Genomic DNA, 13,791 nt, shown 5'->3' with positions numbered 1-13,791 from the left:
CTTCCCCTCTGGGAAGATGACCGACTACCAGCAGCAACAGCAGCAGCGGCAGTAGTAGGCGTACTGCTGCAGGATCCTCCGGAAGAATCCCGGATTGAAGAGGACTCAGTCATGCCGGTGACATGGCCTGCAGGACTATCTCTGATGGAGATTGTGGAGGAAGTTGACGAGGAGGGTGTTGCTGGTGTGTATCCAACAGGACCAAGGGATTTAGGTGTCCCTGGACTGCTGACGGTCCTAGCCACAGGTCCTGAACTAAACACTGAATTATGAAGGTGCTTCAGGTGACGTATAAGGGAGGATGTTCCTAGGTGGCCAAGATCCTTACCCCTGCTTATTTGAGCTTTACATAAGGTACATATGGCCATACATTTGTTGTCCGGATTGGGATAGAAATAACTGCAGACCGAAGAGGTGGATTTTTTGGTCTTCTGCCCAGGCATGACGATGGGCTTTTTCAGCCCATGGACAACAACTGTTTCCCCCCCTGGTGCCTCATTTAAGATAACCACATCAGCATCCTCCTCGTCAAGTTCCTCCTCAGCACCAGCTACATCAATATCCTCCTCCCGGTGTACAACATTGACATCTTCATTAGCCAAATCTGTAACTGGACTGTGGGTGATCCTTCCAGCATATGCAGATGCAAATGGTGGAAGGAGCCACCTCTTCCCGTACAGTGATGGGAAGGTCAGGCTTCGTAACCACCAACACCCTTGGACTCGCCTTGGGGATTTGTGATGCCATCTCTTTAGAAGGCAGAGTTGTTTGCTGTGTTGTTAATGACAGCTTAACTCTCTTAAATTTTTTAGAGGGGGGGGAGGAGGAGGGCTTAGATCCTTGGGTGAAGCTGAACCACTAGTCATGAACACGGGCCAGGGCCTAAGCCGTTCCTTGCCACTCCGTAAATGGCATATTGGCAAGTTTACGTCTCTCCTCAGATGATTTTAATTTTCTTTTTTTGATAATTTTAGTGAACTTTGGCTTTTTTGGATTTTACATGCCCTCTACTAGGAGATTGGGCATCAGCCTTGACAGACGACGTTGATGGCATTTCATCGTCTATGTCATGACTAGTGGCAGCAGCTTCAGCATTAGGAGGAAGTGGTTCTTGATCTTTCCCTACTTTATCCTCCAAATTTTTGTACTCCATTATAGTTTATAGGAACAGTGAACGTAGTTTAATCTCTGGTACTAATATTTCAGGACTGCAGGAACAGTGAATGTAGGTTAATCTCTGGTCCTAATATTTCTGAACTGCAGGAACAGTGAACATAATTTAATCTCTGGTACTAATATTTCTGGACTGCAGGAACAGTGAACGTATTTTTATATATTGCAGTAGTAATATTTCTTGACTGTAGGATCAGTGAACGTATTTATATATTGCAATAGTAATATTTCTTGACTGCAGGAACAGTGAATGTATTTATATATTGCAGTACTAATATTTTTGACTGCAGGAACAGTAATCGTAGTGTAATATTGCAGTACTAATATTTCTTGACTGCAGGAACAGTGAACGTATTTATATATTGCAGTACTAATATTTTTGACTGCAGGAGCAGTAAACGTAGTGTAATATTGCAGTACTAATATTTCTTGACTGCAGGTACAGTGAACGTATTTATATATTGCAGTAGAAAATTTTTAATACTTTTTTTATAATTTTTTTTATATTTTTTTTAAATTATTTTTGTATAATTTTTTAATAAATTTTTAATAACAATGGACTTAGCAGGACAGAGCACAGGACTCAGCAGGACAGAGCACTGGACACAGCACCACTGGACTCAGCAGGACAGAGCTCTGGACAAAGCACCACTGGACTCAGCAGGACAGAGCACTGGACAAAGCACCACTGGACTGATCAGCAGGACAGAGCACACCACAAAGTAACCACTGGATTAGCAGGACAGAGTGACAGGACACAGGAGCACCACTACTACAACCTTCCCTGATCTGAGCCCGAATGAAAATGGCGGCCGCAAGCGGGGAATTTATGACATCCGAGTCTCGCGAGATCCGACGCGAGACTTGGACGTCATAGCCTCTGTTTCGGGTTTTTTTGCCGCCGGAAATACCCGAACAGTGCTCGGATCCCGTCGGATCCGCACTGTTCAGGTGGGCTCGGATTAGCGCAATCCGAGCCCGCTCATCTCTAATAATTACGAGCACCAGGCCATAAGCTATCCCGGAGCTGCAGATCATTCTCCACCCCTGCCATAGGCAAATTGCACCTGAACTAGGACAAGCCAGTGGAAGTACCCTTTGTGAGCAATTTAAATACAAGTCTTATTAGGCTGACTTCATTCCAACAGAGGGATGGGTGATTCCCAGTCAGCTACTTGTTTCATCTGTATGGGACCATTATCCACTGGTGTCCAGTGGTGCATATATTAAACAACTGTTGTGATCCCTCAACGGCAAGTATTTCTATCATTTACCAACTAGCGTCGTTTGCAAAGGGAGAAGAAACCAGTCTTTTATCCATCTGTTATATGGGCGACTCCTACACATTTATGGTGTTTTATTTGATGTAATATCTCTAATTGACAGTGAGCGGGGCAAGCTGGCCACTCGTACCCTCTTTTATATTTATATATATATATATATATATATATATATATATATATATATATATATATATATATATATTTATATTATATAGCATCCTATGCTTGCCATAACATTTTTTGGAGTTTTTGAAAGAAGTGTATATTCTTATACAAGATATATGTACATTATTTCTATTTCCAGTGATCCCCACTGATGTGATGTTTTGTTGTAACTGATTTGCTTATGTTTTTATGATGTATCTTTGAAATTAATAAATGGGTATAATTGTCTAATCAGAAGCCTTTATCCTGCCATATTTATTAATTTTGTATATTTTCAAGATTCTATTGATTGGCGCTCCTTGTTGTTTTTCTCATTATGTGTTTCTTATTTTAGAGGGAGTTGGCACCTCCCCCTATAAGGAGCTGACTCATTGTTATATCTAGCTTGACCAAATGAAGCAACTAGGAAATGTGGTTGGTATTTGGATTTTACATGTTCTGTGCTATCTAGTGGCATGCCGACAGCAATCATACCCAAGTAGCAGAACTGTGGAAGAACAGTGTCCGGGCCCCTCACCATTTCTTGGATGCTCTCCAACATCATCTTCCACCATGCACAACATCAGAGAAGCTTGAAATCCAAGCGCTTTGACATCTGTTGTGATGAGAGCACTGATTGGTTGGCTGCCCAGCTACTCACTCTTGAACCACGAATGTGCTGAGATGTTGAAGCACTTGCTTGGCAAACTTCTCCTGGCATAAACTCTTCAATATTGTTGTTATTGTTTCTGTAACTGTATACACAAATGTATGTATCTATGACATCAATATAGTAAGAAGATAAGAAGAGCCCACCATACACTTTGAAAACCTTTCAAGTTATGAATCTTATTTCTGAATTTGTATAGGTTTTTTCCACTTTCTTTATAATAGTTGGAGCCTGGCATAGCTAATCCAAGTGGGTCTAAATTAGTGCTTTAATCTACTTTAAAATGCTATGAGTAGAGCTTCCATTTATTTTAAACAGGGACACTCTAGTTACATGAAGTGCACTCATTTCATAACAGTTAGTAATTGAATAATTACACAAACCTGTTTATATTAGTGTACACAAATAGCATTTGAAATTTCTGAAAATGCAAAATCACTTAAGACGGTAGACAGGTTTTAAGGGTAAAACGAGTTATTCATAATGTCTATTTATTATCTGTCTTTTCAAACGATCGCTCACAACTTCATTTACTTTTCAGTGTCTTCTTGGCTGGAAAGTTTAGTTTTCTGCTTATTTATGTTGATTTTTACATTTTAATGAGCAAAAGTGTATTAGAAGTTTCAACACTCAACACACAATTTGTCATTTGCATTTTCTATAAAAATGGCACAGTTTTAACTTTTAGCAACAATTTAGGAATATAGCACTACTTTAGCAATAATGATTAGAGAAAACAGTGTTATAGGGGCTCTATTTATGTAACAGTGAGGACTCTGTTCAACTAATTAAGAGGAAAGACAGATCTATGTCAACTTCTCCCTCCTTATCAAATGATGGCATACACATAATTGTTTGTAAGTTTTCTCTGTTCAATTTTTTCTGATATATATATATATATATATATATAATGACAATGCAGTTACAAGATATCCGTGATGGCACTCAATCCAGTATTTGGTAGAGGACGGTCTGAATAAGTCTGTACTCATGTGTAGTTAAAGACACCTCCTCATGTACAGGTGGCAGCCAGCCTTCAGAAACCAGATGGTTGATCCGGATAGAATCTAAGAGAAATATAAAGGAAACAGCGCCTTCTGGTGTAGTAAATTAGGTCATACAAAATGACAAGAAAAATTAGAATCCTTAACTAAAAAACTCCAGTGATATAAAGAAGTGAACCAGAGATATAGTAGTCTATAAACACCACCTCCACCTAGTGTGTGTTTAAGCATACCAGCTATATAAATAATATCAGCTTATCTGTAGTGTCACATCAAAGGCATCCAGTCAATTCAGAGCAGCATGAAATAACAGCTTGTCTGTGAATGCAGCTTCTTGATTCCACTGTTATAGTTATATTACTCCATACAATGATATATAAAAGAATAAACAGGTATCAAAAATGGTGTAATACGTTTACAAAATAATTTATTTTACAAAGGCATATAGATTATGTGCTTACATTAATTGAGAACAAATAAAGCTTTTCTGTATTCCACATGCACTGCATGTGCTGCTCCTAGTAGTTCTTCCCAAATGTGGATACTCTTCAGGACTTACGCACAACAAGTCAAATAGGGAATTCCACAATAACCAAATGCACCAGGATACAACAGTCCACCATATATTAGAAAAATAGGTCCGCCTCAACGCGTTTCGTTTCAATAGAAACTTCATAAGGAGGATGAAGTTATATTTCTTGTTATTTTGTATGACCTAATTTACTACACCAGAAGGCGCCGTTTCATTTATATTTCTCTTAGATTATATATATGTATATATATATATATCTATATGTATATCTCTCTCTCTGTCTCGCTCTCTCTCTCTCTCTCTCTCAGACAGAGAGGTAAGAGAACCCTGCTCGCAAGTTTACAATCTATGGGATATATATATATATATGTGTAGGAAATAAACTGTGTGTCGCCGAAAAGGGCATGACCACACATCCCAAACACCTGAGTGCATGCCCCTGAATGATATTAAGCCACTATAGAGTCCTCAAATCAAATTATACCATACTGTAGTGCCCTAAATTCACAATATACGACAGAGTAGTGCCCCAAAATCACAATATACCACGTAGTAGTGCACCCAAATCATATTATGCCATGCAGTAGTGCCCCATGTTCAAGAAAGGGAAAAAAGTTATCAAAAGTACATTGTACATGATAAAACTGTATTAACTTACCTGATTCTCCTGATGAATACAAAACAAAAATCATTTTCAAGTCTGTAAAAGCCGATTTCTAGGCTCTTTGAGGGGTAAAGTTGTGTAAGAAAAACATATATATAAACAGGTGTGTTTTGTGTGTGTATAATTTGTGCTAGAGATCCTTTTGTCCCAAAGTGTAGCATGTCCTGTTATAGAGAGACAGTGCATACATGCTTGCCTTTCTGGCTTGTTGTACAGTACAGTAACATTATGATTCTACTTTTCTCTTATTTTCCAATTTCAGTAAGCTGAATTTGGTGATTACAAATTTCCGACAATCATTTAGCTTCAGTTGATTAAGCACATTTTAAATAAGTTGGACTAAAGGCTATTACCCTACTATGAAAACAAGTCTGGTTGGCTAGGCTTCTGCTTGAGTAACACAGATCATAAGAGACACAAGATAAATAATCTTATACGAGTAGCAGTATTGTATGTTTTGTCTTGGTAGGTGCATGGGTCTGTTGGAGAACCCTGGTGGATTTGGGTTGAAGATCCCACTAATGACCACATCTATCATTCAGAATATTTTCTACTTCAAAAGAAACAGGTATAGTGCTTGTATGCTGTTTTAACTTTAAGACTGAGATTTTCTTTGCACTAAAATGTACATGCCTCACCTATTTGGTTTTTAGAGCATGACACTTCTCTTCCCGGTACTGAGCGTGCACCTACAGACAGCCTATTTCTACCATGTTTGGCCTCCTCAGTGTAAAATAGGTCTGGCCAGCACATAAAGAGCCTTAGAGACAGTGAGGCTGCTTCTGTAGTGCTTCACATGCTGATCAAAACCCTCAGTGGAACAAAAATAGAATCCAAAGTAGGCTGGCTAGATGCTCTAAAACACAATAGTTGCTGGGGCACTGGGGAGCTGCCATGTCAATTAGATTACCCAGAAGTCTTTTCTCATTTTTGGGTTGCTTATTTGCATACCAATGTAAAAAAAAACATCAGTGCACTTTAAGTGCCTTATTGCAAATCATGTGTTACAGCGGATTACTGTCATAAAACACCCTTAAATATGTGTCGCACAGACTGAGCAGTTGTTATGTGAGTTACTGTCTATTGTGCATAAGATATATAGTGTCAAGCTTTTTTCTACAGATAATTAATATTTGTGCATTTAAATGAATAAATAAGGACAATGTCCTTTTAACAGGTTGTCACAAAAGAACAACAACTTCTTGTGTTTACAATACCCATCTTCGAACCATTACCTTCCCAATACTATATCAGAGCAGTGTCTGATCGATGGCTAGGAGCTGAAGCTGTTTGCATAATAAATTTTCAACACCTTATTCTACCAGAAAGACATCCTCCCCACACAGGTAAGAATTAATTTCACTACAAGCTCATTTATCACTGACTTGTTATTCACTAAAATGCAATGTATGGTCTGTAACTTCCTGGCTTAGAAGAAAGAAGTACATAAACTACACACAGCCATATATACAGTGTATATATGTATGTATATGTTTAAAAAAAGCACATAAATTAAAAACAAAAACATTTGTTTTACTATACTACCTATAGAGAGCAGTATTTGTTGAAAAACATTGTGAAATTTAGAAGGTTACCCGAAGTTGTTAAACATGATTATCCGTTTAACTGATACATAGTTTGGACACAAAAGTGTAAAATAATTAAATATTAACAGTGTATGCAAGCCAAACTACTTAGTTTTAATACGAGTCTTATATTGAGTCTTATATTTGTGACGTAATGAAATAGCTGTACGTGAATATAGATTGTTTTTGTTGCTTTTTTCTTGGACATAAATGCATATTTTGTGCACTGCGTTAAATATATTTGGAAACCAAATATATTTACGTTTAGTGAGTGTATTCTTGTTACATTTTATTATTTCTTTTGCAGAGTTGCTGGATCTGCAGCCTTTGCCAGTCACTGCTTTGGGACATGTAGAATACGAAGCACTTTTCAAGTTTACACACTTCAACCCAGTTCAGACTCAAATCTTCCACACACTCTATCACACGGACTCGAATGTTCTACTCGGGGCTCCAACTGGCTCTGGAAAGACTGTAGCTGCAGAGCTGGCCATCTTCAGAGTCTTCAACAAGTATCCAACATCTAAGGTCTGGAAATGAATGATGCTGGGTTTTTATTGCAGATATGCAGATCCTGATTGTTATAATATCCCAGTAGTGGAGTTAAGCTTATGCAGAAAAATAATTCAAGAAAACATATTTCTATTGTTATGAGTAAATTCAAAACATCTCAATAAGTAAATATGAAAAAGGGCAGACTGCATATACCTGTAGGTCATGTTATACCTTATATTGCTATGTTTATGTATTTCAAAAATGATCATCTGTTTTGAGATTCATTCATACATGTTTTGCCACAGTTAAGGTTACAAACAAGTTTTTGATTGAGGGCTTCCAAATCTTGCACACCCATATAGATACATATGCTTGTCTTCAGTACAGCTTTACTATATACATTTGTTAATGTATAGTGTTCCTTAAACACTATACAGTATGTCATCGATGTTCGGATACATAGTACAAATGTTGTATTCACAGAGTAATTATGCATCAAAATAATCCTGTTGCTTTTTATTTCCCTTTTATTTATCACTATGTTAAATGTGTGTAACAGTAGATGTTGCCCTAGATTTATATTGTTTTAATATTTACTCGTAAACATTGTTTGTTTACCCAATCTTGCATATGTGTATAGGCAGTCTACATAGCTCCACTGAAGGCTCTGGTCCGTGAACGAATGGAGGACTGGAAAGTACGAATTGAAGAAAAGCTTGGGAAAAAGTAAGTGTCTGGTAACATTCAGTCTGATGATCTGGTTGAACTACCAGGTAGTTCAGATCTTAAATCTTATTGTATTATTTTCTATTGTATTATCTTGTTTTTAATTTAGGCTTAGAAGCTATGTGACATGAAATCTAATATAATCACAAGCATTGTGTTATTTACTGCGGAAATTAGTGGCGCTATATAAATAACTGATGATGATGATGATTTACATGTGTAGGGTTCTATATTCTCACTTTACCAGAGGTGTTATTATGAGTGATAAATAAAATATATGAGTGACTATTGTAATTGTTTTAAATTAACTTTTAGGTTATCTTTCAAGGTTGTGTGATATTTTGATATTATGTTTATTTAAAAAGAGCTGTGTCCTTAAGTATATGCTGACTGTACTAAATGCAGACAGTAGAATTCAGCTCAATATATTAGCAGCATTCAAGACACCTTTGAGCTATAATCAAAGAGAAATCAGGATTTTGGACTAGCCCTAAACTTGCTATAGACCCATTTTATTATTAGCAAATCCTAGTTTCAGTGCCTCTGAAGAGTAATAGCACGTTACGTTTGAAATGCTGTCTTGTTAATATTGCTCCTGTTTCTGTGACGTATAGTTTTAGTTTTAGGACTTTAAGCAACATTAGAACCATGACTGCAGGAACTTTAATTGTACTTCTGTTCCCAATATGGACCATGTAGAGTAAAATGTTGAGCAACTTGCCTGTATATCTCTGCAAAGTGCATGATTTAGTAAAGCAGTGTATGTAAGCTATCAGCACAGTTGCCAGTGGAATAAAACAATTCATTTATTTCCATGCACTGTCCTGCTTTTAGTTTTAGTTTGCATCCATGTTGTTCTTTAGTTAGCAGGATTGCTTTAGAAAACAGGTTGCTGGTAAGTGATTTTGGTGTGTAACAATGTTTTCTGCAATAAAATTGAACGATACTAGTTTCTCTAGCCATAATATAAGACTGCAGTACATAGAAAGACACAGTTAAGCATTTCATTGTATTATTTGATTATCTTAATTATTCTTAAAATAAGCAACATGGAAAAGACAGAGAGCCAAGATCAAGAAATATTTCTTTTAATAGATAGCCTTATCAAATATCCTGTAACTGGAGTTAAAAATAAAAAAAATTACTTAACCAATGTTATTAATTGTTATCTAAACATTGTTTACCTTGATAACTGTCATGCAAGCCTACTGCTGAGGTGATTGACACTTCATCCATGTCTGGGAGAAATGACACTTTAATTTTTTTGCTGCCAATGGCACTTACATGTTATGTTTAATTTATTAGCCAGCCCACAACTAATAAAAAACAGAGAAGATGCTTTCTCATAATTAATTTGGACATCAGTGCAATTGAGCTTAACTAAGTTTCCAACATTAATGGAAGTACTTTAGCTATGACACTGACTTACAGGATAGGTTCAGTATGTGTCAGTTTCCGTATGTAACCAACAGTGATTGGTTCTTTTCATTCACTCACCCTCACAACTTTAGTAACAGTTAATATTAATATATCCTCACAGTTATAAACAAAAGTGAATGCACAAAGTTCAGAGCTAGTCCTAAATCTGTGCACATCATTAAAACAGATTAAAATAATATAAAACATTGCCTTCAAGACTTTTGGCATAGTTGGACTACATTTACAGTAACATGATTAATCGTGTTTGCACAGATTAATTTTGGAACGAGTATGGAATGGGGATGGTTACAATCCTGAGCATTTTGAGTAATAAATCCAACATTACATTGCTGCCTGCCGTTACTGACTGTAACAATAAGACATCTGTTTTTTTTAACAGAGTTGTAGAGCTGACTGGTGATGTCACTCCTGATATGAGAGCCATTGCTGAAGCTGACCTCATTGTCACTACCCCAGAGAAGTGGGATGGAATCAGCAGGAGTTGGCAAAACAGGAGCTATGTACAAAAGGTTTCCATTCTAATTATTGATGAAATACATTTGCTGGGTAAGTACTGCCATAAACTTTGTAATCAAAAGCAGTGACTATTCTTAATATTTTCATTGGTTAACTGATTATTTGGTTACATATAGGTGATGAGAGAGGACCAGTACTTGAAGTTATTGTATCCCGGACAAATTTCATATCCTCACACACAGAGAGGAAAGTGCGAGTTGTTGGTTTGTCAACAGCTCTGGCAAATGCTAGAGACCTTGCAGATTGGTTGGGCATTGGTGAGGTAGGTGGAATGTGTTGTCTTATCTTTCAATTTTTTGTTTTAATAACAATAAAAATACCAACCATTGTAGGGAAGGAAATCACTTTAAATAATATTCAGATCAGAACAAAAAGTCAATAGAAATGTGTTCTTTTTCAAACTGTAAAATATGTTAAACGTCTCATAAAGAAAACAAAGTAAACATTATAGATGAAAATGTGTACTGCACTTTCTAGTTCCTCAGCTGCACACCCTTGGGTACACACTAGCAGTGGATAAAACAACTGTATAGCTGTGTGGCTACATACTTCTCTTGTATGTGTATGTTTTGTTTTTCTTAAGCGCAAGTATTGACACTATGTTCACTTAGTCACAGTGTTGGTCATCTTCCTACTACATTTACCAACATGTCCAATAATTACCATATCAGTTTGAATAGAATTGTTATCAGACATGATAATCATTTTGGGGCCAATCTTACAGCAATTTCAGTTCAATTGCTCGATTATTGCAGAGTGTGGTCTTTATTTATACTTAAGTCTGTCTGATGTGTTGTCTTTTTCTGCAGTGTATTTTAGACAGAGTGTTATAGTTATGGGAGTGATGACGGCTGTTTGTGATAGAGATGGAGGGAAATAAACTTCACCTTTTTAACTAAGCTGCTGTAGAATTGCAGGGTACAACTGAACCATCCATTATACAGTTACAGTAAACACATTTTTAAACACTTGGGATGATCACCGGACCAACCATAATAATAAACCACTAATAAGGTGAAGTAAATATATTATATAATTTATATCTGCAGGTTTGTAGATAATATAATATTATAAATTTGATTACAATTAAGGTTTTTGTGGGGATATTTATTTCTTCCATGTTAGCATGCTGCTGATTTTGTATGATTCTGTCTGTGAATAAATTTTGTTGCAAGCAAAATACATATTTGGTCTTTTTATTTTTTTATGAATCATCTGTCTAAATTAAGCTGAACTTTTTGAATTAAGTGATTCGGTGAAACATTAAGCTTAGATTAATTAGTGTATTTAACGTAGGTGTTTTCTTTTTACTTCGTAGATGGGTCTGTTTAACTTTCGGCCATCTGTAAGACCAGTTCCTTTGGAGGTCCACATTCAAGGCTTCCCTGGACAACACTACTGCCCTCGTATGGCTAGTATGAACAAGCCTTCATTTCAGGGTAAGTGCTTCTATATGGAAATAAGAGCATTTCAAGAGCTCCACATAAAGGGGAGGGCTGGCAAACTGCAGCCCGGGGGGCAAGACCCAACTCAGCAGCCTATTTTAAAGGAAGAAAATGCAGATGGCCCAGTGAGCAAGCCCCCCTGCCCTCCAGCCCAGCCTGCCCCTGTCCACATATTGCCTGAGTTCACCTACCTCTGCTGCTGGAAAAGTAATAGAAACAATCTTACTTTTCAATCATTTTTTGTAGACATTTTCTTTAATAACAAAATAAAACTTTAAGTAACAATGGCTTGAGAAAGATTGGAACATATAGCATTTGGATAACATATATTACCTATCACTAGATATGGTAAATCAGGAAAGATCCAAACAAAGCAATAGGAGTAATAACAGAAATAAAAAGAAAAACACTGGGGTTTGATGAGGGATGCCATCCCTCTCACAGCTGCAAAAGAACTATCGGTAGTTCAGATTTTTGCTATGGGGCCCAGCAATGCACTTGGTTGCATTATTACTAATTGGTTGATAGTGCTTTTAGCATTCACATGGAAGCAGGCTCAATGAGTAAATAAAGATGTATACTGAGACCTCAGCTGTGCATTGCTTTTCTAGGTGCAAACCGATGATATATATCTTGGATTCAGATCCGTGAATCAGAGCTAAACTAAGGCTTTACATTTTAGTTTGGGAACACAGTTTAGTGAACACTAAAGCTTGTTTACAAATATGCAAAAATGTCCTCAGTATTACATCTTTGTGCCCATCCTTTTTTTTGGAGCTGCGACTATACTACATTTCCAACTACGTTTGCAGGAATGCATGTGCACGGTAGAAAGTGTAAAAATATCACATGATCTCTTCTCCTACTTTATGATCATCCTTTTCATTAATTTCAGCCTTTAATTCTTTCCCCTAAAATATTGCACCTCTGTCCTCATTTATGTCTTAAATTGATCAAGAGAAAGGGAAGATTAAGCCTTTAGTCTTTATAAGTCCTTTTGCAGGAAAAAAAGAGGCTCACCAAGCACTTGCTAACCTTCCAATGTTCCCATAAATAGGAACACTGCTTGACTTTCATTAAAATTTTTCATCCTGTGAATTAAATTTTTGCAAATGGATGTAACATTAGGCAAATAAATGGTTTAGCTCACATGTAACTAGGAACTTCCTGACCTGCCTAACACTTGCCATCAGAAGTTGCAATGTCACAAACCACTGAATGCACCATGGGGGCACACTATTGCATGTTCATAAATTACCCTTACTGCCCTATACCTTAAAGCAGAGAATGCAATTGTTTTCCCATGATAGGTTCCACTTAACCAGCATCCCATAATTAACTATATTAGCCCTTTATCTCATAACTGAACTGTGCATATATGTATATATGCACAGTTATATTTAGCGGCTAGAATAGAGAAACTTTTTCACGTTCCCTTCTTTCAAATGCATATAACCCTGATCAGTAGCCTGAAAAAGTGGCAGGACATCCGAAAAACCTTTGTGTCAGTAAACACTGGACCTGTCCTGCTGTCCTGTAATATGATGATTTAAAACTGGCTTAGGCTCCTGCTCAGGAAAGCAGTTGGAAATGAGGAAATAGAGCTGGTAGGGAACACCCACTGATGGCATATGAATAATAACCTTTTCAGTCTGTTTGATTTAAATGTGTAGAAATCAATGATACAACCACACTAATTTAACTAAAGTGTTGTTTACATTAACAAAATCCCCAAAAATTGTAAATTCTATAGTTTGTCTAATTGTTTGTCAAGTCTAATGTATGTAACTAGGACATGTTTACTAAATACACAATGCAGTGATATACTGATGATTATCTATATTTTCTATTACAACATATTATTATCATCCTTAATTTACAACCAACACATTGTACAATAGCACTTTGTGTGTAATTCATAAAAATGTGCCTGGAAAGTGACGTGTGTTAAATGATTTACTACAGGAACAATCAGTTTGTGTGCATTAAATGCTTTATACACAGATGAATTGATTCTTGTTTTGGTATTTCAGTGATATTTATGATATATTTTTCTTAGAAATAAAATGTACCTCATGGCCTGTGAAATGACTGTTTAGATTTTCTAATTAGC

The 13,791-nt window shown here is 36.6% G+C and overlaps 1 protein-coding gene across 1 annotated transcript in view; it reads left to right on the top strand.

The window, feature by feature from the left end:
* ASCC3 (activating signal cointegrator 1 complex subunit 3) overlaps positions 1 to 13,791 on the top strand; it is a 605,262-nt gene that overhangs the window by 448,398 nt on the left and 143,073 nt on the right. Inside the window, exons 23-29 of the mRNA XM_075202837.1 lie at positions 5,940 to 6,038; positions 6,648 to 6,816; positions 7,364 to 7,584; positions 8,192 to 8,277; positions 10,097 to 10,263; positions 10,350 to 10,495; positions 11,552 to 11,672. Of these exons, the coding sequence (XP_075058938.1) occupies positions 5,940 to 6,038; positions 6,648 to 6,816; positions 7,364 to 7,584; positions 8,192 to 8,277; positions 10,097 to 10,263; positions 10,350 to 10,495; positions 11,552 to 11,672 (1,009 nt within the window). The remainder of the gene's footprint in view (positions 1 to 5,939; positions 6,039 to 6,647; positions 6,817 to 7,363; positions 7,585 to 8,191; positions 8,278 to 10,096; positions 10,264 to 10,349; positions 10,496 to 11,551; positions 11,673 to 13,791) is intronic.

Source organism: Mixophyes fleayi, chromosome 3, assembly GCF_038048845.1.
Source record: "Mixophyes fleayi isolate aMixFle1 chromosome 3, aMixFle1.hap1, whole genome shotgun sequence".
In the NCBI taxonomy this organism is placed as follows: Eukaryota; Metazoa; Chordata; class Amphibia; order Anura; family Limnodynastidae; genus Mixophyes; species Mixophyes fleayi.
This window is presented reverse-complemented; position numbering and strand designations above follow the sequence as displayed.